Below are 27,252 nucleotides of genomic sequence, written 5' to 3'. Positions count from 1 at the left end.
ATGATCAAAGACCCCAGGTTGGTTTGGCCAGGTGGCTCATGGTCTGTAATCCCAGCTTCCAAGAGGCTGAGGCCAGAGAAACACAAGTTCTAGCCCAGCCTATGGAATTTGATGCTTTAGTAACATCCTATCTCAACATTAAAAAAAAAAAAAATCAAAAAGACTTTGAGGATGTAACTCGGAGCAAAGATCCAGAACTCAATCCCTGCTACCAGAAAAAAATGTTTTTGAAGTCACAGGTCAGTCATCACAGGTGAGTTACCTTCTTATAAGAGCTCTACAGCACACAGTCAGACGCTCGAAATATTGCAGAACACGAAGGCTTGGCTGCCAGAACCTGTGTGTGCTTCCCAACTCAGGGGCTGGAGAAATTGAGATTTTTGCGATGCAGAAGTATGCAGCAACGTGTGTGGACAGATGGACCTGACTTTTCAAGAGAAACCAGGCAAGAAATAAGGGTGAAATTTTCTGGTATTGGAAATTTGAAAACTAATTGTTTTGATTTTCCTTAAAAACGAAACTCAAAGCCACTGTGAAAGCTAAACAAGTCATCCATGGACTGAAATTCCTGGTGGTCACCCCATCAAGTCACACTGCCATCTATCCTCAGTGACATGAAGGTGGCTTTAGATTACTCTTACATGCTCCAATTTATGTGTGTGATAGATATTTCCCATTTGGAAAGCTGATGGAGAAAGAACTACACTTTCAAAACAGATTCTGTGTTTGCTCCTTCTTAGCTGTGTGGCTTCTGCAAAGTCACCTGAACTCTGAGCTTGGGTGTCATAGGAAACGGAGATGTGTCACCCACCTCAGATGGTTTGGGCAGGATTTTCCAGGCAGGAGTATGCCTAGAAAATAAAGACTAGGGAGCATCTCTTGGAGCCTCTACAATAGGTTCTGGAGCCTGTGTGGTTTTCAAAGTCCTTACCTCAAGCTCACCCAGGAGGGCATTGTTATCGGTTGTGTTTAGATGTGCCCCCAAAGCCTCATGCAGTCATGGGCAGGAGGGGCAGGGTTTTTTGGAGGTGGCTGGATCCAGAGTGTGTGATTGATTCATAGTGTAGTGCTGGGGTTAACAGAGCTGAGATGAAGACTGGGTGATTGTTGGATCATTCTTCTGAATGGGTTGGCACCACCCTAATCCCAGCAGTCTGGATAAGACAAAAGGCAGAATGAGGCTTGTTTCCCCACTTTCTGCTTGCAATGGCTGATTTTGCTGTCTTCAGTCACCATGAACAGTTGCCCCTCTCCCATGTGACACTCTGCCTTGGGACCAGTTGATAATGGACTGAAACCTCTGCAAACTGTGAGCTACATAACCTTTTCCTCCTTTAACTTTGGCATTTTGCTTCAGCAAGGAGAGAAAAATAAGACAGGCAGTGTCACCTGGGGTCATCCCAGAGAGGCAGAGGGAGAGGCAGAGACATTACTGACACTGTGGGACCTTAGAGGGGCAGTGGGATGAGAATAATGTGGCAGGGATGTGGAAAATTGGGGATTCAATTTTACCACACAATTGCAATGGTGGCACAAATGTTAAGGAAGACTCTGAAGCCACACTTGGGTTTGCATCCTGGGCTTACGGTGCAGGCTTTGTGGCTACTGGCAACAGTCTCCGCTGCCAACGTCCTTAATTATGGAAATGCAGTAATGGTGGCACCTAACTGGTTGAGGTAAGAGTGGTAATTTGATTTGAAAAGCACCTGACAGAAGGTAAGCAGGGCATACATGTTAGGTAAATTGAGAATTACACTAAGTAAGGAAACTTTGAAACAGACAGGATTCTTCCTCTGAGTGAGCAGAATGGGCTACATAAAACAGCTCATTTTTTTCAAAATATAAGGGATACTTTAGGACTTTTTTCCCCCTAACATATAAGGAATACTTTAACCATGAATTGTTCATACGTGTTGCATGGGATGTCTAGGGTCGATCTAGGGTTTTTCACCTTTGGAACTCTTGAGTTGAAGAATTCGAGGGTTGGAACTTGCCTGTCACAGTTTGTCTGGAAGATTACAGGAAGGCTGTCTTTCCCACTAGGTGCCAGTAGGATCACTTCCCATCTCTCTGCTCTCCAAACTGTAGCAACCAAAAATATCTCACCTTGTCCTACAAGGCCCAAAGCTCACTGGGGTCTCATCAGACCCAAGTGTTGGGTATCATGGGGCGAAGAGCTGTGATGTGTTCATGATTTATTCCATATTATTACAAACCACCCCTCTGATACTTTGAATGTAGCCCATGCTGTGGATAGGCTTGTTGAAATCATTGTACTATACATTTTTGACATGTATTTCATGGATCTGGTTTTCATATATCACAACATTTTACAATCTCGGTATTTTCCCAAGAAAGAAGTAGATTACCTAGTTTAATAGCTGTGCTGGTAGAGTGCATGCATAATGCCCCTTGAGAGTTAAATGAAAACCTTTCTTGTATCTGTGGGACTGAGAACCCTTCTTATAATAGGGCATTGTTCCTGGAAATACATCGTAATTTAAGAGAAGTCTTATAAAAGAATTAATCACTAAAGTATTTCCACTTGGTGCATTTTGTCCCATTAAACAAGATTAAAGATAATCAGGATACTGTTTACTTTAACTATGCATGAAGTCACAAATAAAACAAGTAGATGATAGGATATCCCAAGACAATTGAATTAATTGTTCTCTCTGCTCTTAATTTGCTTTATTATAATAAAGCTGGGATTTTTTTCTTCCTATTTCAAGTTACTGATTTCTTGCTTCAATTTCAGCCTTTGGTTCTGCTCATGTCACTCAGCCTAACTGTTCTAATTTTCCCATCTGGAAGCAGTGTAGGGTTTCTGTTTCATCCAGTGACATTTTTCCCCAGTGTTTGTATGTATGTATGTATACACACACACACACACACACACACACACACACACACACACAATGAGTGGTTTATGGCTGATTTATGGATTTCCCAAATTTTTGTAGCTTTCCAAGCATTTAAAGGTTACCAGTGTCAGAATGCCCTTTGTCGCCTCCTTTGTCCCAGGTTTATAGTGGGCGATTTTCATTGCCCCCAGCCCTATTTTATACTGAGCCTTACTATGCTTTAGGACTCTCTCAAAGTACTTTTCCAGGTATTTGCTCCCAATCAGAACCAATACATGGATTGAAGCCTCATCAAAACCAGTTATTTTCCAGTTGGGTAACTTGGGCACCTCAACACTACAGGAGCCCCTGCCTGGGCTCAAGGCAGAGTCACTCCAAAGTCCTACACATGTACCCTAAAAGAGTCTAAGTAAATTCTGCCATGAAAGAGCCTAGGTAAATTCATATAAACTCTGTTTGAGGAAATTAACAGTGGCACACCAAGGCATTCTAGAAATTCCCCTCAAACATGAGTCTATCCCAGCAGGAGTTATGTGCCATTTATTCTAATGCCAGTTGGCAGACGGAGTTTGGAGGAAAGTCTGGCTCCAGGGCAATAAATGAACCAAACTTGTGACCTCTTCTCCTACCAGTAATTCCTGAATTTCAGTAATTCCTCAGTATAAAATTCAGGTTCCAGTACCAGAATCACCAGAGTACTTTCCAGAAGAAATATTGATTTTATTTCAAAATGCACAACATATTTTCTTACTGGGAGAATCTGCAGGGCAACAGTCCGCGTGTGTGTGTGTGTGTGTGTGTGTGTGTGTGTGTGTGTGTGTGTATGTATCATTATTATGATCACTGACCCAAGTGGTCATAATGATGATATAACCAGCAGACTGCATAACCACTGCGGTCAGGATGAATTAGGCACAAGTAAACACATAGTGTACTATAAGAAAAAAATTAGGTCCTTAGGACTTTGATATTCTGCTTCTATTTTTAATTTTTAATGATGAAGAATTTGCACCAAGAAGTATAATGGTAGCATTTTCTGTTAATTTATCCTAACTCTAATATTTAAGATTGCAGAAAAATGTACCTGAGTTGGAAGATTTAATTTTTAAAAAGCTCAAATTCTTGGCAGTCTTTATTTTTGATTACTATGTTCCAAATGAAAAAGGAGAGATGAATATGTAAAAATTAGTGTAATATCCAGCACAACATGGGTCCTTACTACAGAAGCACAAACTATTTAAAAAGTGATTGTTCTGAAACCACCTCAAATTCTTTATATCGGTGGTCAAAATTGCCCCCATTTTGCAGATGAGGAGATTAAATAAAACTGCCTGAAGTCAACCTGGAGACATATTTAAAGCGCAAGGCTACCTACTTGGGAAAGGCCAGCTCCTAACCACTGCACTGTTTCCCTTTGCCTCACGCTCTTCCCATGCAGTTCCCTATTGCCTAGCTCAGTTCCAGGTGTGCCTGAGTAGGAAAAGAATCCATAGATAAGTCTGAGGTTAGCTCTGCTTTGTCTCTTAGGTCTGTCTGACCTTCATTCTGCAAAGTTTCTGAGCCCTAAGAGTCATTTTTCACTTCTTCATAAAACAAGGCACAGTTCGATGATGCCTTTGGAGGTCTTTTCCATGCTACAGGTTCTACAAGTTGACAAAGTATCACACTATGGTCCTTTTCCACTTCATTTAATATGTGCAATCCACAGGAGGGTTATTTGTTAACTCTCAGAAAGTCTGAAATGCAACAATTAGTTTTTAACTGGTCAAGATGACTGGGAATCTTGAGGCTATGATAAAGCACTCTTAAGATTTTCTAAATGCTTTTTTTTTTTTTTTTCTTTTTTTTTTTTTTTTGGTCTTTTTCCTTTTTACCGGTACCAGGGATCGAACTCACGACTGCCTGCTTGCAAGGCAGGCGCTTATGCCACTGAGCTAAATCCCCAGCCCCCTAAATGCTTTTTAGATAAGTTAGGAAGTCTGCAGGGATTTGCTCTAGGACCATGGCTGCTGCATGTTTAAAAGAGTTGCTCCAGAATGTTTTGAAATAATATAAAAATCCCATTCTGGCAGCACAGCCCTTCCTGTTTCTGCTGAATCCATCTTAACATGCAGTTATAGGAGGACTTGGTAAAATACGCTGAAGCAAATCCAGGGACGTTTTAGAGAATACTTGTACTTCCTAGAGAGAGAAGGAATTTTAATCACAGAAATTTATTAACTTGGCTCCTCCTTTCATGATCCACGTTGGGAATGAATTTTTGTGTGTGAGGATCCACCATGAGAAAAGGAGAAGTCACTGCTCCATGCAGAGTGGACCGGATAACTGGGTAGTAGTAACTTTCAGTGTGGTTGTCATCTTTTCTCTTTGTTTGACTTTCTGGCTTTTGCAGATCAGTCTGTCCACTCCGATCTTGAAGAGCTCACCGTTAGATCATAATTATTTATGTTCTAATGGGATTCCCTCTTCTGGAAATCTATTTCCCATTGCTCTTGGCAAGAAAGCAGTGGACCACCTGCAAAGTTAAGAAGTGATTATGCAGAGGAAAACAAGGCAGTATTTTTCCTCATTTTAGGATCAAGTCAAATAAAACCCATGAGTCAGACAGCAATCAGATCACCATCTTGAGGACCAGCTGAGCTGGATTGGGGAGCATGGCCAATAGGAGTTTCACACGCCCACATACACTTTTTACTAAGAACATTCCAGTGTTTTTACATGTTCCTCTGACACACAGGCAATCTGATGCATGTCAGGGATATTTTTTCATCAGTTACTAAGGAAATTGCCAGAATGTAAAATTGGAACAGAAATAGCAAGTAAGATTAATCACACATGGCATTTCCAATCAGTGAACCTTGCTAACAGCTGTCTAAAGGTATGTTGAAAAAGATTTTGAGGCCATGTCCAGCTTCTGAAAAAAGCAGAAAAAAAGAATTCTCTGATTGATTAATTATGTCTACTCAGATGCAAGAATGGATGTAGAAGGTTGTATGCTGTGTATTCTCATTTCTGTGATAAAGGATCATCTTGATTATCCCTCCGTACCTTACTGCACAGGAGTAACTGAAATGTTTGATTACTAGCCTCAAAATTCTTGAATTTTACTTTTAGGCCTCAGTATGGTGGCAAGTTCTGTCCGGGATCTAGCCGTATTTATAAGCTGTGCAACATCGACCCTTGTAGTGCAAATAGCTTGGATTTTCGAGCCCAGCAGTGTGCAGAATACAACAGCAAACCTTTCCGTGGATGGTTCTACCAGTGGAAACCCTATACGAAAGTGGAAGGTAATTCACTCTCTGTAACACTCAAATAAATGTCGCTGTGTTGATACTAAGAGGGATGAACGACACGGAAGAAATTGCTGCAGATGTCTAAGCATGCCATTGTTTACCTTTCATTCCCAGACTCGTTCTTGTTCTTTTTTTTTTTTGTTAATTTCCATAGGTTTTGTTTATTTTTCCAATCTCTCCATCTAACACACCTTACAAGAAACCCCTTTTCTCCTATATCCATAAGGGAAAAGATCCCTTATGGATGTAGGAGAAATGAACTTAAATTTCTAAACTCACTTTGACATTTCAGCAGTTTTGCCTCCCAGGGATGTTAGTTGAAATGGGTATGAACCATCCAGACTGAAAATTCAAGAAGCCACACATGCCCCATAGAGACACCAGCCTCAGCTTCTGCCAGGGCAGATGGTACTGAGCACAGGGAGGGGCTGTGTGTAGAGAGTGTGTGTTCATCCATGCACACTCCCAGCACTGAATACCAATTGTCTCCGTACTAGGTTCCTCATGCTTTTTAGACCTTAACGTTCTGGCTTGCACTTCGCTTTTTAAATTTGTTTATTTTTAGTTTGGCTAATCCTCAAAGCATTTCTTTTAGTTGCAACATGAGAATCTTACATACTTCCTATTGTCTTTGTAGAACAAGCTGTCACTGTTCTAGTGGTTTCCTTTACACTGCTGTAGCCTCTGGATTGATCAGAACTCATCTGTGCCAGACTGAAGAAGGATCCAGGAGAATCTCACCTGAACCTATGTAGAGAGGAAGTGATTCAAGGTTTTGATTATTTACAGACTATTGCTATGCAAAAGCTCCAGATGAACCTGTATGTCTGCTTACCTCAGCAGGAAGCTACAGTAATTAGAGAAATCATTATAACAAATGGAGCCTCCAAGTGAAAGGGCAGGAGAGCACAGCTTTCCCCCCCAAACCAGCCAGGCCATTTTAGGAGTATTGACCAGGTTTTGAGTCAGAACTGTTTCTTCAAAAACCCAGGCAGAGATAGACACAAATATTCCGAAAACTGTGTTGGGAAGGAGGGGTGAAGAACCTGTGGACATTTATGATTGAAAACAAACTAATTCAAAAATTTAAAAAGATATTCAGTAGAAGAGGCTTGGAGTTTATTTGGAATTACTTCAGCAAACAAAGTTAATTCAAGGGCTAAGAATCTCTTAAATCTTATATTACTTTCTCAGAGAGCCATTCCTTGCCAGCCATTTTATTCGTTAAATAAAATGCTGTTTGTTCATCTTATTCTCCATATTGGTGCCTGTTAACAGTGCAAGCATTTTCTACCGGTCAATTTATTATTCTCCTCCGCACAAGAGTTTGGATTCCGCAAGGGCTAAGTCTTTGTCATCTTGAGCATGCTCAGATCTTTTGGGTCTTCAGAACCTAAGAACACTAGTTGGCATCTATTGAATGGCCATGACTTTTGAAATGTGTGAATAGATAGATGCTGCCCTTCCAAAATGCATGTGTGTCTCATTTGTAAATAGTCAGCTCTGCATCCCTGAAGTTACTTTACCAGGGAATGAGTAATTACACAGCCAGGACTGTGCACAATAGTTTCCAGCAGATGATTCAGTGGAAGAGCTGGAGTTGCTCCCAGTTTAACCTCGGAAGATTGACTTTTTCTTGGTTTTATATCCCCATAATTCCACGTTTCTTACCTGTGGTTCCTCCTCTAAAACGATGTCACCATTCCTTTCACTTCTGTATTCCTTGCTTTGGCTTCTGAGATGCTCTGTGGTTTTTCCCGCATTAGCTCTTTCTTGCAAATGCTGAGTTTAGGGAATCTGCGCTGTTGTTCTCCGTTACATAGCTTCTGTGTTGGAGACATAACGAGAACTTAAATAAATGTGATAATTTTGAAAATGGTTCCTGGTTTCCGTGTTCTTACATTAATTGTATTGCAGTTTTCCCTAAGTGGAGAGCTTCCTGTTTCATTCACTCTGCAAGGTTCGGGGAGCTCTCTTTGCCTGGGAGAGTAATTGGAGAAAGCATCCTGGGCCGAGTTAGGACCTCACAGCCTCATACAGAAAGACAGCAGAGTCCAGGCCCTCAGGTCTGTCTCTTCTGCTTCTGACACTTGTACCAGAAGAGACTGATGAGTGGAAGGGCTGTGACATTCCTGAAGTTAAGAAAAACAAGGGAAGACTTTATTCATAAATGTAATCTTTCTTCTATAGTACTGAGATTTTTTCCCCCTCCTGTTATTCTTCTCTCCTTCTCTTTCTAAAGGGGTAGTTCATAAACTTGCTTGGGCATCTCTGCTGGAGAAGCCAAGCTTCTTAGAACTTAATTCCTGGGAATGATGGACAAAAGACAGTGCATCTATATCATCCAATTTCCAAATCTCATATGCAAAAATTAGGCATTAAAAAAGCTGTTTTTTTTTTAAGTGCAGTGGAGTGAAAAACTTTTAAAACCCACCCACACATCTACATATTTCAACCATAAGATTTAATTTTTTTCATGTTCATGTTTTGACTTTGTCTTTTGTTGAGTTTTATGAACCATGATTGTTTGCAAACTGTTTACCCGTTTGTTGTAAACGGTTGTTAGGGAATCACTCAGCGTCACCTAAGTGAGGTCTCCTGTGAGAAACATCATCTGGAATTCTTGGCCAAAGAGGGTTCTTTCTCTTGGAACTCATTTCTGATAACAAGAACTCTGTAACATTATTTTTTCTTTTTCCTGGGATACCAGAAACTTCCGAGGGACCTAATAGTCAACAAAAGTTACTTTTTCAGCTCAGAATATAGCTCAGTGGCACAGTGCCTGCCTGGCAAGCACAAGGTCCTGAGTTCTATTCTGGATACAAGAAAAAAAATGACTTTTTCAGTTTTAAGGATTAGTTTATTTGCTCCTTATTCATTTGCATAATATGATTTTATTCTATATATTTTATAACCATTATTGACCTTATGCTGTTTTTCAGAGGTGCCTAAGCTTTTCTTTTTTACAGACATAACTAAATGTATAAAATAATCCAGTCCTAAGTAAAGGCCATCAACCTATGGCCTGACCTGTATTTTAACACATTCATGATGGGATTATAATTCATATGTCTGGCTTCGAGGTATCTCTGAATCACTAGTGGTACATGCATGATTGTCCCATTGGGTTGCACTGGACAGTTGTGCATGTACTACTAGTTACACATCATCTAATGGAACAGGCATGTATGTACCACCACTGTTCATGAGGGTGGGCACGCAGCAGTATCCCTTCATTTATATATTATCGATGGCTGACCATAAGACCTCTGCAGTTTTGGAAAGTTCACTGTCCGAGGGAAGCTAGCTACAGAACCCACCAATCGTGTGTATGTTAACTGTTGGTAAGGATTTAAAGCTTTATGTATTAATATGAAATCAGTTTTGTGTGGATTGTTAAATAACTTTTATTAGCATTGTAGTGCTGAGAACTGAATCCAGGGCCTTGCCCATGCTAAGCAAGTGCTCCAGCTCTTAAATGGTTAAATGAGATTCATATTTTTAAAAGCTACATGCAGATGTCGTTTCATGCACACACACAGATATATGTACAAAACTGTACATAACATTGTCCATTGTGATCAGGATAGATTCCTGAGTAAATTTAATGGATCCCTTCACAGTTATATAATTTTTCTCTTTGACTTTGTTCCTTCTGTCTCTTTCTTCTAGAGGAAGATCGATGTAAACTGTACTGTAAGGCTGAGAAATTTGAGTTTTTTTTTGCAATGTCTGGCAAGGTGAAAGATGGAACTCCTTGTTCCCCGCACAAAAACGACATCTGTATTGATGGGATCTGTGAGGTAAGAGAACATTTCCTCCTGGGATTTCTGGCTGCACTTAGCGTTTCTAAATGTAAATGTATCTGTGAGGAGTGTCAGGAGATGTTCTGTCCAGGTGACAGGGAAAACAAACAGTATGTTCCACGTGGATGTGAGTGCCGTCCCTCACATCCCCACTGATTGTTCTGCATGGTCCCTGTCCAAATTCCTTTCTTTTTTACTCTATTTTCCAATGTCATACACTGAAATAATGACATATTAATATAGTAGATGTAACAATTATGGTAAACTTTCTGATTATGGTAAATATACTCTGTAATGTTAGGACCTTACCGATATATTTTGAACTAGTGCGGCTGTTATTTCTAGTTACTTTTCTTTTCTCCTTGAGGACTCACTTTTTTCTTTTATTTAAATTTGACTGCAAGCTCTTTGATCCTTTTAGGGTGTGCATCTGTGTGTGTGCATGTGTGTTTTATTGTCTACATTTTTATGGTCTAGTCAGGGAACTGGCCTGAAAAATGTCACGTGATATTAGAAGAGAGCTCTTTTATTCCATCATCACAGATATGCTGTATCTCGCTCAGTCAGTGTGTCTAATAATGGCAGAGGAGGGAGCTACCATGCTTACAAGCTTGAGACTGTGGTTTAACCATAAGCTGTACTGCCTCCCCGTGTGATGTTCTGCAAAGATAGCAAACCATGTACCTCTCAGTGATTCTTAGCCATTGGTTTCACTGATCTTTGATGACTTTCTAACCCTTTCCCCCGCAACAGCCAGTGGGATGTGATCATGAACTTGGCTCCAAAGCCATTTTGGATGCCTGTGGTGTTTGCAAAGGTGATAATTCAACTTGCAAATTTTACAAAGGACTGTACCTCAACCAGCATAAAGCGAATGGTAAGAGACACTGCCACTTCACTGTCATCACTGCTGAAGCAAAACTTCTGCAGCTGAATGTGTTAGGGTCACATTAATACAGTAACTGAGACACAGATGGTTGCTTTTGTCATTCGTGCCAGAACAAGGAAGAATAGAAGAATTTTTAGTGAGATGCTTTGTCAATACATTATAGTTCAGCGTTGTATTGAGTGAACGCTCTTCTACTTTGTGGTTTAAGTATGACAGCTAGTCTGTCATATGCTGCAAATTCATTTGTTAAAAAAGAAACATAAGCTGGGTATAGTAGCACATTCCTGTAATCACAGCTAGTGGGAGGCTGAGGCAGGAGCATGGTGAATTCCTGGGAAATTTAGTAAAACCTGGGAAATTTAGTAAAATCTTGTCTCAAAAGGGCCAACGATAGCTCAGGACAAGAATGCTTACCTAACATGAGCAAGCCTGGATTTGATCTCCAGGATGGTAGAAAGGGAAAGACATTGTAAAACTCAGAGGATCTGTGCTCACATTGGTGTACAACTATTTGAAGCAGTTTTCTAGACATCTTGAGTTTTCAGACTATTACTTAAGAATACATGGTTTTAAATTTCTTCTAGTTAAGTTAGGAAGACCAAAGAGTATTTTTGAGTTCATGGCTTCTCCTGGCTTTGGGAGGAGAAGAATGTGTCTTCCATCCATGAACACATGCTTAGTAAGATGCAGACTAGGAAAAGTGCATTTTCTTCTAGTGTTTCTATATCTTATAAAATAAAATCATTGCTCTTCAAGGAATTGGACTGAATGTCAGGGATCCAAAAACTCCACATTAAGAAAATGGACCCTTCGTGGTTCTGAGCATTTCTGGTCCCCTTTCTCTAATACACAGTGTAGAATTCAGAACTGTTCTGTGCTTTCCATCTAGAATATTATCCAGTGGTCATCATTCCCGCGGGTGCCCGCAGCATTGAGGTCCAGGAGCTGCAGATATCCTCCAGTTACCTTGCTGTCCGAAGCCTCAGTAAGAAGTATTACCTCACAGGCGGCTGGAGCATTGACTGGCCAGGGGAGTTCCCCTTTGCTGGGACCACATTTGAATATCAGCGCTCCTTCAACAACCCAGAACGTCTGTTCGCACCAGGACCCACGAATGAGACCCTGGTCTTCGAGGTAAGCCTTTTTGGCTTGTTCATTTCTCTAGGCTTCGTGCCACATTCATTGCCATGACCCCGATTTGAACAAGCTGAAAGTGCTCCAATCTTCTCTGTTCAAATTTGCTTCCCAGTAGGCTGATATTCAAAGTATAAGCAGGAGACGACACCCAATTGGTCACTATGATGTTGATTTTCACATGAGAATGCCATCCTGTCACCATTATGCTGGGTATCAGAATGCCAAAGAATACAGCAGGAATGCTTTCTCAGTTATCCTGGTGTGTCCCTGTCTGTCATTTAGATTCTCCGTTATAGCTGTTCACTGCAGGTCAGCTGGCCTCCAAGGCAGAATTATGTAGGGAAGAAAATGCTTGCTTAGGTGTCAGCTGAGTTTCAGTTATGTTACACCAGTGTGATTTTGTAGGTTGTATTTTCGCCAGAGATAAGAAAAATATCTTAATGAGCAATAATGATAATCAATTGAGTAAACACACCTGCAGATGACTCCACAAGATTATTACCGTATGTGGATTTTCTTTAGCCATGTCTTTGTAAAGTGGGACTGATGGTTTGCCCTCCCAGACAAAGTGACTGGCTTCTGTTTGTAAAGAAGTGACCCAGTCTGCCACTTGCTGAACACATATATCACTAGGCCCTCTTGGCAGTCATTTCAAGCTTCAATTTCTTGTCAGTACATTTGAGGTACAGAACTTACTGTGTAAGTCAGATTTCCGTTCCTGTAACAAAATTCCAGATTCAATTAACTCATAAAGAGGAAAGGTTTTGTTTTGACTCCTATTTTGATGGTTTCAGTGCGTGGTCAGCTGGTCCTGCTGTTGACAGGCCTGTAGTGAGGCAGGGACATGCTTATGGCAGGAAGCAATGGAGAAAGCTGCTTATCTCATGGTAGCCAGGAAGCGAGAGAGAAAGGAAAGGGGTCAGGATCTCTGATCTAAGTGTCCACCACCCCCAAGTGGACCCCAGAGGGGGATCAAGTCTTTAACATATGATCCTTGGGAGACACCTAAACCACAGCACTTGCCAGAATAGGGACTCATGTGTCAAGAAAGTTTAAGAGATGGTCCCAACTTACACTGCTGGGAGAAAGCAGAGGTGAACTGGAATATGTTAGCTACACTAAGTCCAATCTTGTTCTCAAATTCAGGGAGCATCTGATTGATGCAGCTCTTCCTACTACTACTGTTAAAGCTATAATGGTCCCCATCTTCCTGGGCTTGGACCTTGTACTAATCAATTGTAAGCATCTTCTTTCCTCTAAAATAAGACCTAGCTGGAAAGTAATCAGCCTTGAGAAGTAGAGATCATAAAATGCCAGCTCAAGCCGACCTTTGGTGGCACACACCTGTGATCCCAGTACTTGGGTGGCTGAGGCAGGAAGATTGCCATGAGTTTGAGGTCAGCCTGGGCTACATAAGTGAGTTCAAAGCAAGCCTGAACCAGAAAGCAAGAACCTGCCTAAAAAATAAAAAAGCCAGTCCCAATCTGCATATCCTTGCCTTGAGTTGATCTAAAAATTGAATATTAAGAGATCACTGAGATTATTTGATGGGTTTTTCTAAAATTATATATAATATATATTTTATATGTATTATTTATATATATATATATATATATATATATATATTCGTATTCGTAGTGGTAAGGAAAGCATCATAAATCAGTTTCTACAGGGCTTACAACATGCCAGTTTCTCTGTAATCTAGGGTATTTTTTGTTTAGCTACATAATTAATAAAGGAATTTTTAGAGACAGATTTTTTTCCTGCCTAAATTGAAGCCCTCAGTTTATTAGCACTCCCATGGCCATGTACAGCGAGACCGGATAATTCTCTGGACACGTACCAGGCTGCCGTGGTGTTGGTAGTGATCTTTTGCAGCTCTCGACAGTTCAGCAGTGAAAGAAATGAAAATGAATTACTCTCACCCCCAGCCCGTGTGTGGGAGTTTGCGTTCCATGTGTGTTGAGTTACTGGGGTGGGTGGGGGGATTTAAATGACATCTTGAAGTTTCCCTAATGGATTCTTAGGTTGGCCAGGATTTTAGAAAGTAGGAAAGTGAAAATAGCTGTGCATTAAATTGTCATTGAGCTCTTCTGTGTCTCATCCCCTGCGCTTCTGTTCTGTCCCACAATGACCGTAGCTGTGAATCCAAAGGCAAAATCATAGCAATAATAATAACAAATCTCCTTGCTATGAAACTCAGAGTGTTGGAAAGTACGGTCACTAAGATGTCCCATCTAGAGATTCACATGCTTGGGATTCTTCTGCCTCAGTCTCCCAGAGGGCTGGCATGACAGACATGCCCACTACACTCATCCTGTTTTAGAAGCTTACAGTAAGAAAAGAAAGACTATTGGGCAGTAGGATAGGTACAGGAGGAGGAACAGAACATCGTAGGGTTACAAACCATGGTAAAGAGTTTGGATTTGTGCTAAGAACAACATCAGGATCTTACGGAATGAAGTACTTTGAAAATCTTCAGCAGCTGCTGTGCAATAAGTGATTAGAGAGACGTGAAGTCAACTGAGGGGAAAAATAAACTGATCTCCTACAAGATAAGGCTAACAGTGCTGTAAGGTGACAGCAGGGAGCTGGGTGTGGGTCTGCTTGGAAAACTATGGGCTGAGAAGAGAAAGTTGTCACAAAGGTTCCTGTAGGTGCACGGGGTATGGCTCTGAGGGAGCAAGCTGGGTTGAGAAGCCATCTCAGCTGCCGCTGGGACCATCTGCTGGCGTCTTTATCACTGTAACTCTCTGGAGAATGCCTGGAAATCAAGTCAGGGATGGGGGAAATTTTCATGCTAGCCACCTTATATTGGAGACGATCTCTGGCAGTCCAGTGTAGCTATCAACACGCAGCTGAGTGTGTGTTTAGAGACCATCAACGCCTTGGCCCAGATACATGATTCAGTTTCTAAAAACGACTGAAGCAATACACAAGAGGATCCCTTGTTGCCTGAGAAAAGCACGTAAGTCCCGGTGCTCTTTAATAAAGCTGCCTCTTGGGAGTAGCCAAGTAATTGTCATGTCAAGAATATGCTGTGGGAAGAAACTCTTGAACCCTGGCTGACACCACAGGGGAGGGTCACACACCTGGGACCCCTACACAGGTGCCACGGGAGCTTGAAGTGGACGCACACCTGTCATCACTCTGGCATTTTCTCTTGTGTCCTTGCCCTGCACCTGCTCCTGCACACCTGCAGACAAGACAGTATAGCTGACTTTGCTCGTGGCAGTAGGGATGGCATCCTAGCCGCTGCTGTGTCTCTTCTTTTTTTTTTTTTTTTCCCAAAGCTTGCTTCAGCTGTACATTTCCTTCTAGTTCATCGTGTATTTAAATCTGTGTTTGAACCCTATACTCAAAAGCTCTGCAAATTCATTTTAGAGGATAATTTCCAAGTATTACCTTGATTTGTAGAAGCAATCAGAAATTTGCTAAGTGTCTGTTTCCTTGTTTCAAGATAGTGCAATGTTTGAAATTACAACATATTTGAAAAACACCACATTTCCTACAATGCCAGAGGAATATTTGATGTTAACAGAGATGTTTCTTCGAGGCTACCATGGTGTAAAATAAAGCCAACCTCCTCATAGTAGTTATCCAGTAGCATTATTCAGGGTTGAACATGTATTGTGGACAAAGAGTGGAAGACAATTAACAAAAATGAACCATGTGAGATTTCAGGTTCACAGATTAAAAGCACAGACTCTCGACTAATGAGACTTTTTTTTCTTTGTCTTTTTGAGGCAGGATCTCGATGTGTAGTTCAGGCTGGCTTTGAGTTCACTGTGTAGCCCAGGCTGGTGTCGAACTTACATCAATCCTCGTGCTGCAACCTCCTTAGTGCTGGCATTACAAGCATGTGCCACCATGCCCACGTAACTAATGGGACTTGGGGGACAGTTTTTTAATGTCTGTGTGCTTAACTTCCACATCTGTAAAGTGGGAAATAATACATATGATTACAGCAATCACAAGGATAGTTTCAGTGTTTATAACATATATAACATATATATTAAAAATACTAAACCTCAGGCTATATTCATCAAATTGGTGACAAAGGCCAAATTCAGATTGCATAATATTAAAAAAGATCAGTGCTTTAATATCAGTTGATTTCTAATAAAAGTATGGATTTTTAAATCTCTTTTATTTAAAAAAAAATAATTCTGGCCTCAGCAGATATTTGAATTTGCAAACTTAGCAGTAGACCTTGACCATGAGTGGATGTTCCATCATCATCCAGACATGAGACACTAGGTGGCATTACTTCTGTCTGTGTGGCAGGAGACCCCCTGAAGATCAGATCGCATCACACTTGACACTTGGCAGAGGTGGTCCTTAGGAGATGCCTTCGTTCCCCAGAATGCAACAAATAATCCAGCCCTTGAAATTATACTTTAAACCTAAGGCATAAAACTCAAGCTCCTCTTTTGAAGATTTCTAGGGTCTTTTTTCCCCAGAATTTTTTTAAAAAGATGTATCTGTTTCTTCTGTTTTCTGTGGAGCATCAGAGGGTCCAATTTCCCTTCCTTTTGGGAACTCTGTTTAGCTTGAAAGACATCACTTTCAGAGCAATGTAGCTTTGCTGGTTGTGCCAAGACTCTCTGATGCACCACTAAACAAATGAATGCACACACAAATTCTGTGGCTGGAAGAGACCTAGACCAAGAAGCGGGGCTGGCTGTCTCTTAGGGCTTCAGCCTGGCACAATCAGAACAAAGCCCAAACTGTTTCTGATGAAAAATACGTTGGTTTTACTACTCAACCATCTTTGTATTGTTTCTCTCTGCAGCTTTGTTCATGAACACAAAACTATTTCTAGCTTTCACAGTTGTGTCTGTAATTTAATCTTTGCTGTTAAGCATGTATTCTCTGCTGAAAAACCACAGCACAGAATAACCTAAGAAATGATGGAAAGTGCAAAGCCAAGAGACTGAGTTCCTCCTCCCTTTCATCTTTAAACCCCAAAGAGCGCTGGTGTCTGTGCTGATAAAATTAAACAGACATTGATTATGTTGCTGCCAAACATTATAGGTACATCAAACTGACCCTTTTGATTTCTCTTCTGTTCCATCATCACACAGCTCTGTATTGCACCCAGCTGCATGATTTAGCCAGGATACAAACTAAACCCTCAAGTCATGCATCAAGTACAGAATGTTTCCTGATACTTCCAAAGTCATGGTAGGGATATGGCCTCAACTGAGAATGCAGTTCTCTAAAAATTGATTGGGTGAACCAATCTCTCTTTTCATAAATAAAAACAGTTCCTTGGGTGATGGCAAAAATTAACATGTAGGGTAGATTTAAATAAAGTCATAATGTGTGGTATGTTTGATTGGATATGCATAATATTTTCAAATGCTTTTTTAGTATACAGAAGAATAAGAACTCATAATGTAAAATCGTAGCTTCACCGTGCTGGAGAGGAATCACATTTGTTTGGCTATTGTTTTCCAGACTTCCTTGATCTCTAGAGTAATGAAAGCATGAATTTATCTCCTGGAAGTAAAACCCGTCCGAAAACAATCTAAAGACACACTTGCACGATTAACTGGACATACCTTATTTGTTTCAAGAAATATTGTTTCATTAAACAGTTACCAGTATATTTGAAGCTAAAAATCAAATCCAGTTATTTAGCATGATGTCAGTGTTCTCTTTCAGAAGAACTTGGGTTAATGTCTTTAATATCTGAGTGCACTCTGTTGTTTTCAAGAGAGCATCATCAAGTGTCTGATCTGTTTTAATCACATGCTTATCTATCTCCAAACTGACAGAACCCAGTTATTTTATACACCTAAAGTTACAATAAGTAATAAATTCCATTTTTCTAATCCTAGACTGTATCTTAATATCCAAGTGATCCATGGCTTTATTCTTTAAAGGAAGTTGAAGTTCAGACACTTTTCCATACAACAGCTATGAGCTGAACCAAAATGAATACTTTTGGAGCCAAAACTATGTTCACTCCAATATAAAAATATGTTGAATATGTTTTACAATCCTGTGGGGATGCTGAAATCAGTGTGTGGGAACCTACCAAAATGAAATATGCTGTTCCATCCACAGAAAGTATAAGTCTTAGAACAAAAACACTTTCTCTCTTGGCCACTGAAAATTACTGCCTGTTCCCCGAGTTCTTATTATAGTGTAAAATTCAGCAAAACAGTGTTTCCATCAGGACTCACAGGGATGACCCTGGAAGCAGGAGGGTGCTCTGGGCTTCCAAATCACACATCTTGCTTTTCACCCTCCTGATGTCCTGGTGAATTTCCATCTTCAGCCACCCTGACAGGCATTGATTTAGTTTACTGTTATTAAAGCAATTTTTGTCTCTTTATTTCTTCTCATATCTGATTTTAAAAAACGGTTAAATATTTGTTGGGTACTGTCCTCAGCAAGATGCTGAAGATGCACCAATGGTTGGAATATAAATTCACCACCAAACTTTGCAGTCTTGAGTCTTTAGAGGATGTAAAGTGTAAATGTTGGTACATGGATCCTTCATTTTTGGAAGCACCAAGGGTCAGGCAGGGAGCACTGATATAAATAGTTGGTGATGGTGGATCAGTGCACTGTGTGACTTCAGATGAATCAGTTAAGTTATTTGGATTCCAGTTTCCACATTCAGAATATAGCACTGTCCTGAATCACTTTCATATTCCTTGATGATTTATCTCTGTAGTTTTCACAATTGGCATAATATTTAGAACACTCAGAGAATACACACGTGTGACTGTTGTCCTATGACAAAGTTCACTGGTTCCTTTAGAAAGTGCAATCTCTTTTCACATTGAAACACCTTACACAGAGGCAAAAAGTACAACAAATGAAAACTTCTCTCACCAAAGCTGGGAGCCTGTGAGCAGGGGGCAGCCCCTCCTTGCCCCAGAGTAGCCTGAAAGTTCTCTGAAATCCCTGGGCTTCCATGACACATGTTTTTAAAACCACCATCTTTAAGACTAGCCTCCAGACTTTACAGTTTGAAGTTAAATACAGTGAATTGCATTTAAAGCAATGAAATTTGAGCTCCTAAAAATGCATTTGGGGAATCAGTATGCTTCCTGAAGTACTTGCCTTGCCCAGTGTGAATAAGTTACCCTAGGAAGTTGCCAACCTCTTAGTTCGCAGCAGACTCCCCTCAAGCTGGGGGGCCAGCTTGTCTTCCCAGGATGGGAGGGGCTTACCAGGTCTTTCCACGTGTTTCTGGGCATCGCTAAGCGCAAAGCAGAGAAATGTAGTCCCGGGAGTAACTGACTGCTGTCAGTAACCCCAAGAAATCAGTGCGTGGCCTGACACCAAATAAAAGTGTCTTCTGACTCTGAGTTATTTTTATGTGTCAGAACTTTATAGGACGTCTTCATGGGGAGCTCAAAGTTTAAACGAAATGGAAAGCAGGCTTTCCCTTTTATCACTAAGTCATGCGCCAGTCCAACTTAAAAATGCTGTCTGTATGACAGTCATCCCCCTTGGATCCGTGGCCCTGCATAGTTTCAACATTTGCAACAAGTAGACGTCAGTTTAAACAGTGCTGGTCTCGCTGATTTCCTCAGTGGTGAGGGGAAATTCCCTGGGGCACTCAAGGATTTGTGTGATTGTGTTAGGTCTTCAATTCTCTCGACGTTATTTAAGTCCATCAGTCAGGTTTCTATTTTGAAACACATCCACATGTACATATAAACAGCTTCTATTTCTGCAGTGCACAGGGAAAAAATAATGCACTGGATATATGCACGATCCAGCACAGAGTTCAAGAAGTACTGATTTGGCGGCCATGGGCCTTCTGAGCTCACTACAAATAGACAGCAATTATTTAGTTTTAGAAAACACTAATTCTCTGCCTGGCATAAGAATTAAAACTTCTCCCATTGAACTCATGCATTTTTGCTAGTCACCTGAAAGATTAAATTATACTTATTTACATTTCAGTAGTGGTAAGAGCATTATATATTGGTCACTCTGTTGTGTTTATATTATTGGATTTGAGAACAAGAACTACTAAGTCTCTGTGAATTCTTTACTCCCAGATCACTAAATGTAGTTTGTGTCTTGGGGGAGGGTATGGTGTGGGCACTGAATTCTGCAATGACAGAAATGGGAACATTGGGAGTCAGAGTTGAAATTCACATATGGATTAGTTGAGAAACAGTCTTTTAATCTGCAGTAGATGTTTATGTGCCGGCCTTTGCGAGCATGGCTGGAAACTTGTGTTTTTTCCATCTTGAGATTTTGATGTAGGTAATCTAAGGTCAGTGACTTAGCTCTATGTTTAAGCACTGTGTAAGAGGCTTGCTTAAAAGGCAATTTTAGGATTGGCAGCAGGGATTAAAATGCAAAAATTCTCGTATGCTATGATTAGCCGAGGTGTTCATTTAGAGATGACACAGTCTTCAGAGCTGCGCTGAGCTTTCCTGGTGGCTTGCGCCCTCTCCTCCTCCTCCCCTGCCTTCAGTTTCTCTCCGTCCTGGTTTGATTCTGTCTCACAGGCGCACACACACACATAACAATGAATGAGTCATATTCTCTATCAAACTGTCTTGTGGTTGGAAGGGAAGTAGGGAAATTCGTCTTGAGTGTTTCATTAGAAAGTGACTTCAGCCCTGTGTGATAAACAGAGCGATTCAGGAGGACATGATAACACAGGTTAGTGCTCTTCTGAAACTGAAATACGATCACCTGCATTTTTACAGCATTGCTTTTTTTTTTTTTTTTAACAGAGTTTTAAAAACGAAACAGCTCACCTTGATGTTAGGGATTTTTGTTTTTTTCTGTGCTACGCAGCAGAAAGGGGGTGTTTAACTCTTTGAAAGCCCATTCCTATTTGATGCTAGCAAGGGAAGTTCCTGAAACTGAAATGCAGCCACTTTTGTAATGACAGTAAGTGAGAAATAGTTTAACCCCAGGCTAGTTCCAAGGCAGGAAAAGACATCTAAAGAAAATTACTGTAATAAACCACTTCCTCCATTCCTTGGCTGAAAGGAGATGATGGGGGGGCCGGGGACCAGGTGGACAGGCACATTGATCAATGAGATGACAGTGTGTGAGCACGGGTTGACGAAGTATTAATTACCTTCTCATTTCTCTCCTTCCCTGAGCCCTGCCGGCTGAATTCTCCCCAAGGTGAAGGGCAGAAGTGAGTAAAGATGTGTCTCCTGATAAAGATCAGTGCAAGGGAAAGCAGATGAGCCAAGTAGCACAGGCTGAGTGAAGACACAAAATACTAAAGAGCGAGGAAGTAATGGGGAATTAATACAGAACAGATGAGCACAAACTGAGAGGCACGAGGTTGCTTCAGTGGTGTGTTCGCGATGGCAAGTCATTTGTCTAGAGATGGCCAGTTGCTGTTTGAAGTTGGGGGCTCTGGTTAATTCATGGCAAATACTCCTGTGATGGCTCGGAGAACGCTATTTATTTCTCCTCGCTAAACCCCGAGGAATGTTGATGAGTTGAATTAGGACACAGCAGCGATTCGGTGCGTCAGCCCACACCTTTGAACTGCTGAACACATGCGTTTCCAAGTCCCTGACCAGGTCTTTGTGTTACTGTCGCTTGTCAAACTCAACTCACTCACACATAATAGCGACAGTGATACCTGGTCATGTTCTTCGAGCTTTGAAGCGAACAGGAGAAAGGCAAAGAGAACTGGCTGAATTTTAATATCACAAGGGATTCCAAAAATCACATGAACTTACGAAAACACAAATCCGCACCACAAAACTCCGTCTCTGAGACATATAACATATGGCACAATTGGAGATTTATCAAGGAAAGGCCCATCAATAAAGTCTATTGTGTTTCAGTTGTTAAAACTGCAGTAAAATAAAAACACTTAAATGCAGGGGGAAACAGATTGAGGAGATTAAGAATTACATATGCTCCCATTAGATAACAGCCTAGTAATTCAACTTTTCAGGTTCTGACACAGTGTCAGAAACATTTGGCACGCAATTGAATCCCAATGATAAAATCTTTCCAACAGAAGACAGTTTGGGTTTTTTTTTTTTACAGTTTCAATTAGAATGCTAGACACTGTCTCAGCTTGAGAGGCTCTGTTGGGAGAATCAAGACATTGGGTTTTAGGGCTCAACAATACCACAGTTCAGTCCAGTGCTGCTGCTTACAGCTATGTGACTTTGGGAATTGCTTTATTCATCTACCCAACTGCAGAATTAACAGATCCTTCTCATAATACCGATACCAATTTTAAAGGAAAGGATGCATTTACAAGTGCTTTGCTACACACAGAGAGCCTTTGATGAGAATTGCTCATATTATTTTTAAAGACATCAAATACATTATGGGAGACAAAAGACATGTTTTGAGCATGCATTAAATAAAAAGCCAATCTTTAAAAACTCATTTCCTGGGGAAAATTAGGACAATTTCTTAAAAAGGAAAATCTGAAATGATGAAACAAATACAAAGCTTGTTAGAGAAATTTACAGTTCCAATACTAAAAAGTAGAAGCAGAAGAGAGAGGGGTTTGCTTCTGATGGCTCCAAGAGTCTTTTGTTTTAACTTTGGGTGCCCGCCCGAGGCAGACACTGCATCCCCCTCCTTTGGTGGGAAGTTGGTACATTCCAGCCCGTTTGTGGTTTTCTAGCTTAAGAAGCTGTAAATTTTATAACTGTGCACCCTGCGGTCAAAAGCTGCTGAGTGTTGTGTCTGAAGTCAGGTGGTTCGTGTGTTAAAGGTAGACATTAAACAGCTCTACGGAGAACCGGGAGCATTTATGGAGGTTGCTTGCCAGCTGTAAATTAGAGACCCAGTGCCAGTTGGCTGGAAAATTCTCTGGATTAAGTCCAGTTAAGTAGACTGAATCACTGGCGGTCTTTCCAAATTTGTGCATTTAACAGCTTGGAGATAGCTATAGATACAGATATAGATATATCCTGGTGTGCAGCATGAACTGGTTCAAAAGTGGCATTATTGTAGTGTGGTGGCATATGCCTGTAATCCTAGCTCTCTGGGAGGCTGAGGCAGGTGGATCCCAAGTTCAAGCCCAGCCTGGGCAACTTAGATATTTAATGGACTGTCTCAAAAAAAAAATTTTTTTTTAAATGGGTAGTCCAGTCTGCAGATCTTAAGCTCATTTCCTAGACACACATGTGTGCACACATGCACACATAGGCAAATGCATGTGGCATCATTGTGATGTTGTACCCTGGTGGCAGGAATGTGGTGCTCCTGGGACCTGGAAGAAGATATTTGTGTTCTCCCTGAAAACTGACTGCACCTAGGTCAGAACTACAACTGCTTTAAAATAGATCTGTTGGGGCTGCGGATTTAGCTCAGTGACATAAGCGCCTGCCTTGCAAGTAGGCAGTCATGAGTTTGATCCTCGGTACCGATAAAAAACAAACAAACAAAAAACTAAAATCTGTCATTCTCAAGTTTTCTACTTTTTGAGGGGGGCCTCAGCACTCACAGCAGAAGCTGGACTCTGAGCTGTGTCCACACCTCTCTCCAAGGCTGCCTGTCTTACCGTGAAAGCAGCTGTCTATGGTTAAGGTGACGGTGATGGCCGTGCAATGTCATATCAGTGTAAGCACAGGCGCCACACTGGGAACTACAGACTATGCATGAAGACAGGGACCACAGTGCCATTTAGAATTTGAAAATTTTTAAATTGTGGCCTAACTGAGGCAGGTGAGAAAATTCTGGATTTTAAGGTTAACCTCTGAGGTTTCGTGGTCACAGCATTCACAGACCTGCAGAAGATTGTGTAGCCTGGAGAAGCCCCTATTACTCTGATCAATTCTTAGCTCTTGTCTTGCAAATTATGTAGCCATTCTTGGGGTGGAATTGGTGTCTGACCAGATTCAGTCTCTGTGAGAACAGGAGAAACCCACAGAGCTCTGTGAGCCAGTCAGACTGTCTTATGTCCAGAGATATCAGATAAACATACAGGAAAACTGCCATATGTTCTGTTCTTGATACTTCCTCCTTGATATGTGATAAAGAAAAGACCAGAATATTTTATGTTGAGAATCAAATGCAATATAATTATTGTCACATTCTCATTTTTTATATATTTGGCCTGGGTGCATACTTGTAGTCAGGGTTTACAAGAATAAGACAATACAGGACACATAATTTACAAGAGTAATGGTCACTCACACATTAAGACCCAAGGAATCCAGGCGAGGGCCTGGATCCCACAGCAATGTCCTGCATGTGTCCAACTGGAGGCCTCCAGCCCATGACAATGACTCATGCAAGTCTGTTCACAGATTTGTGCTGGGAAGGCCCGAAGGTCAACAGTGGAAGCTAGAAAGTCTGTGCCAGCAGAGTGAAGGATCTGTGCCATCAGGCTGAGGGATCTGCACTGCAGCTAGGAAATAACACTCAAAGTAAGGACCAGGGCTCCCCTGAAAAGTACCCCAGCCATCCTCAGGGACAACGAGGTCCTGAGCTCCTCCAATGAGAAGAGCCGAGTTCATGTCAGGAAGCCAGCGTGGCAAGCTTCTCCTGGAGATTGAACAGCACACATCTTCCCTTCCAGAGCCAGGAAGTGATACTCGAAGTAAGAACCAGAGCTCCCCCAAAGTGAACCACAGTCATTTGAGCAACAGTAAGGTCCTGAGCTTCTCTGATGAGAACATCCAAGTTTGAGTGGGGGGCGGGGCAGCTCAGCTCTCCTCCAGGAGGCACCAACACACTTCTTCCTCTCCAGTTCTCCCTTTGATGTGCCAGCAGTCCCCAGGCAGACCACTCACACTCAGCACCCCATTGATTCAGTTTGGCTGGGTCTTACAAATTGACCCCCAGTTATCAATCCACCACACTTGTTTAAATTCTTCTCTAAGCGGCCTTTGCATTTTTGTTAAACTCTTAAAGACAGATTTCTACTGCTTTCTGCCTGTTGTTATACATACAACTCTCTGTGTGAATTATAGCTACATTACTATTCAGGTCAAGCTTTGAGTCTGATTTTTAAAGCTCAAGGGCTTTTATCTATTTAGACATTCACAGACTGTATTCAATAAAGGAACAATACACTGCATATGCTACGGGCTATAAAATTTACTATGTACTTACTATATGTTTTGTGAGTTACTGGTGTAAAATTGAAGCTTGCTGTGAATATTTACAGTAAATTATGTCATTTTTCTTCAAATTTTGGCCAGCAACAAAACAAAACAAAAACCCTTATTATTTGATCTTTATGAAATTGATTAGTTCCCTTGTTGCTTTAAATATTCTGTTTAGTGCTGTTGTTACTCTAAGCTCATTATTTTACTTTTCTTCAGATCTTGTCACATTTTCCTTTCAATTACAGGGGAAGGGACTCCAGAAACAACATAAAGCATTTGTCCCTTTGTGGGTAAAAGAATAAACTCAGGGGAACATAAGCTCTTTCTGTTGTTTTGTGGCTTCTTGGTGCAAATCGTTACTAAAATACTTCGTTAATTAAATGAGAGCTACCACACTGCTTTAGGTGGTCTGTGGTCCCTTTTGTTTTTTCAAGTTTCACAGAATCATGGGATTTCCTGCTGAAGCTTCCACAGCAGTTGGTGCTAAGCTGTTAAGTGGCTGTCACTGAGAGATTCCTACCTAAGCCTCTATCACTCCTCCTCCCCCTGGAGGGGACGCCTTCTCCTCTTGTCTGGAGTGCAAGTTTTTCACTGTCCGGATCATGGAAATCTGAAGAGATCTGATGGCAATGACAGTAACAGGAGATGGGCTAAGATCTGAATTCTATGAGAGTGAAGATGTACTATTTCTTGGATTATTAAATGTAGGTTGTGAGAAAAAAGAGAGCAAAGTGATTCTAAGATTATGTGTTGGGTTGAACAGCTAGAAAAATGGGTGAAATGATGGAGACTGAGGGAGGAACAGCGATGACCAGGTCAGGGTTGGTGCTGGATGCACTTTTCAGTATTCAGGTGCTGACCTCTTGTAGGCAGCTGAGTAGGTGAATGTGGAGGTCAGAGTCCAGGTATCACCTACAGCTGTGCCTCCACATTGGTTACATCAAGCTTTAAGTTGGAGGTACTTTAACATGGAGTAGACAGGAGATCAGGAGGCTCCAGCAAAAGAAACTAGGAACAAACGTGAACGAAGTTGGAATAAAACAGAATGAGGTTCTGGTGGCAGCAAAAAAGAAAGGAGGTGATCCACTACATCTAATCCTAGTGATTGGTTGGAAATGACAAGGACAATTAATTATTAGGTGTGCCAAGGTACCCTTGAAAGAACAGTTTCAAAGATGGGATGGGTATGGGGGAAACATCTGAGAAAGAACAGGGGACAAAGGAACCATGGAGACAGTAAAAACCCTAGGGAAGAGTGTGTGTGTGTGTGTGTGTCTCTGTGTCTCTGTGTGTGTCTGTGTTTTACACAGGGAAGCAAAAATAGGACATGAGCTAGAGGGATATATAGAATTAAGATCACATTTTGCTTTGGACAAGAACTATAACAGCATGATTGGATGCTAACGCGATGATCATTAAACAGGGAAATTCAGTAAAGCTTGGGAGGTGGGGACAGTTACAGTAGAGCTACTGTAAAGTAAAATGGCATGTGGCACATGGCCAAGGCATGGTTTTAGGAGCCAGGAGGGAGCACCCCATGTTAAGCGGGGGAGTAGGAGTCCTTGGAGACTGATGTGGAGGCAGGTTCAGTGAGGGGCTATTGTGTAAGTCTCTTCTTGTTGGTACCCTGCATGGTTTCTTAGGGTTGACTGGAGTGAGCAGGTCTGGGGAAGCTCGATGGCTTGATTGTGTTTAATAGTGGGGACACCTCTGTCTTCAGTCTAATTTTTATCTTCATACATCTTTACTCTGGACCCCATATTTTAAAATGTTTGTGGTGAAACTATAGCTAGGACTGGCTTAGGCTTCAAACTCTGAAAGTAGAATATACAATGTGTGCCCATGGAGAACTCGTTAAACAATTCTTCACTCACCACCTGGGAGCTCAAAAGGCAAGGACTAATATTCTCTTGCATTTCCTTTGCATGTGTAATGAATATGTATTTCCCTATATAGTAGAAATCAAGATGTAGTTTGAATGGGGGGATGTGTGGCTATAGAAATTGGAGATAGGCCAGGGATTTAGCTCAGCGGCATAAGTGCCTGCCAGATAAGCGCAAGATCGTGAGTTCAATCCCCTGTACCAAAAAAGAAAAGAAAAAAGAAATTGGAGATAAGCACTTGCTTTCCCTATAATATTTGCATTTACATTTGTCTCCATCGCTTGAATTTGTAACATGACGGTACTGTAGTGGAATGCCATCCCCCCTCACAGCCCTT

At 41.2% G+C, this 27,252-nt stretch overlaps 1 protein-coding gene across 6 annotated transcripts in view; it reads left to right on the top strand.

Moving 5' to 3' along the window:
- Adamts18 (ADAM metallopeptidase with thrombospondin type 1 motif 18) overlaps nt 1-27,252 on the top strand; it is a 128,001-nt gene that overhangs the window by 81,217 nt on the left and 19,532 nt on the right. For all 6 annotated transcript variants that reach the window (XM_063247696.1, XM_063247697.1, XM_063247694.1 and 3 more), the window contains 4 exons: nt 5,979-6,151; nt 9,830-9,960; nt 10,717-10,840; nt 11,742-11,986. In XM_063247696.1, coding sequence (XP_063103766.1) covers nt 5,979-6,151; nt 9,830-9,960; nt 10,717-10,840; nt 11,742-11,986 — 673 coding nt within the window. The remainder of the gene's footprint in view (nt 1-5,978; nt 6,152-9,829; nt 9,961-10,716; nt 10,841-11,741; nt 11,987-27,252) is intronic.

The sequence above is a fragment of the Cavia porcellus genome, unplaced genomic scaffold, assembly GCF_034190915.1.
Source record: "Cavia porcellus strain 051 isolate PalLab524CR breed Dunkin Hartley unplaced genomic scaffold, mCavPor4.1 scaffold_4, whole genome shotgun sequence".
Classification (NCBI taxonomy): Eukaryota; Metazoa; Chordata; class Mammalia; order Rodentia; family Caviidae; genus Cavia; species Cavia porcellus.
The sequence above is the reverse complement of the archived record's forward strand: the minus strand, read 5'-3'. Positions and strand labels throughout refer to the sequence as shown.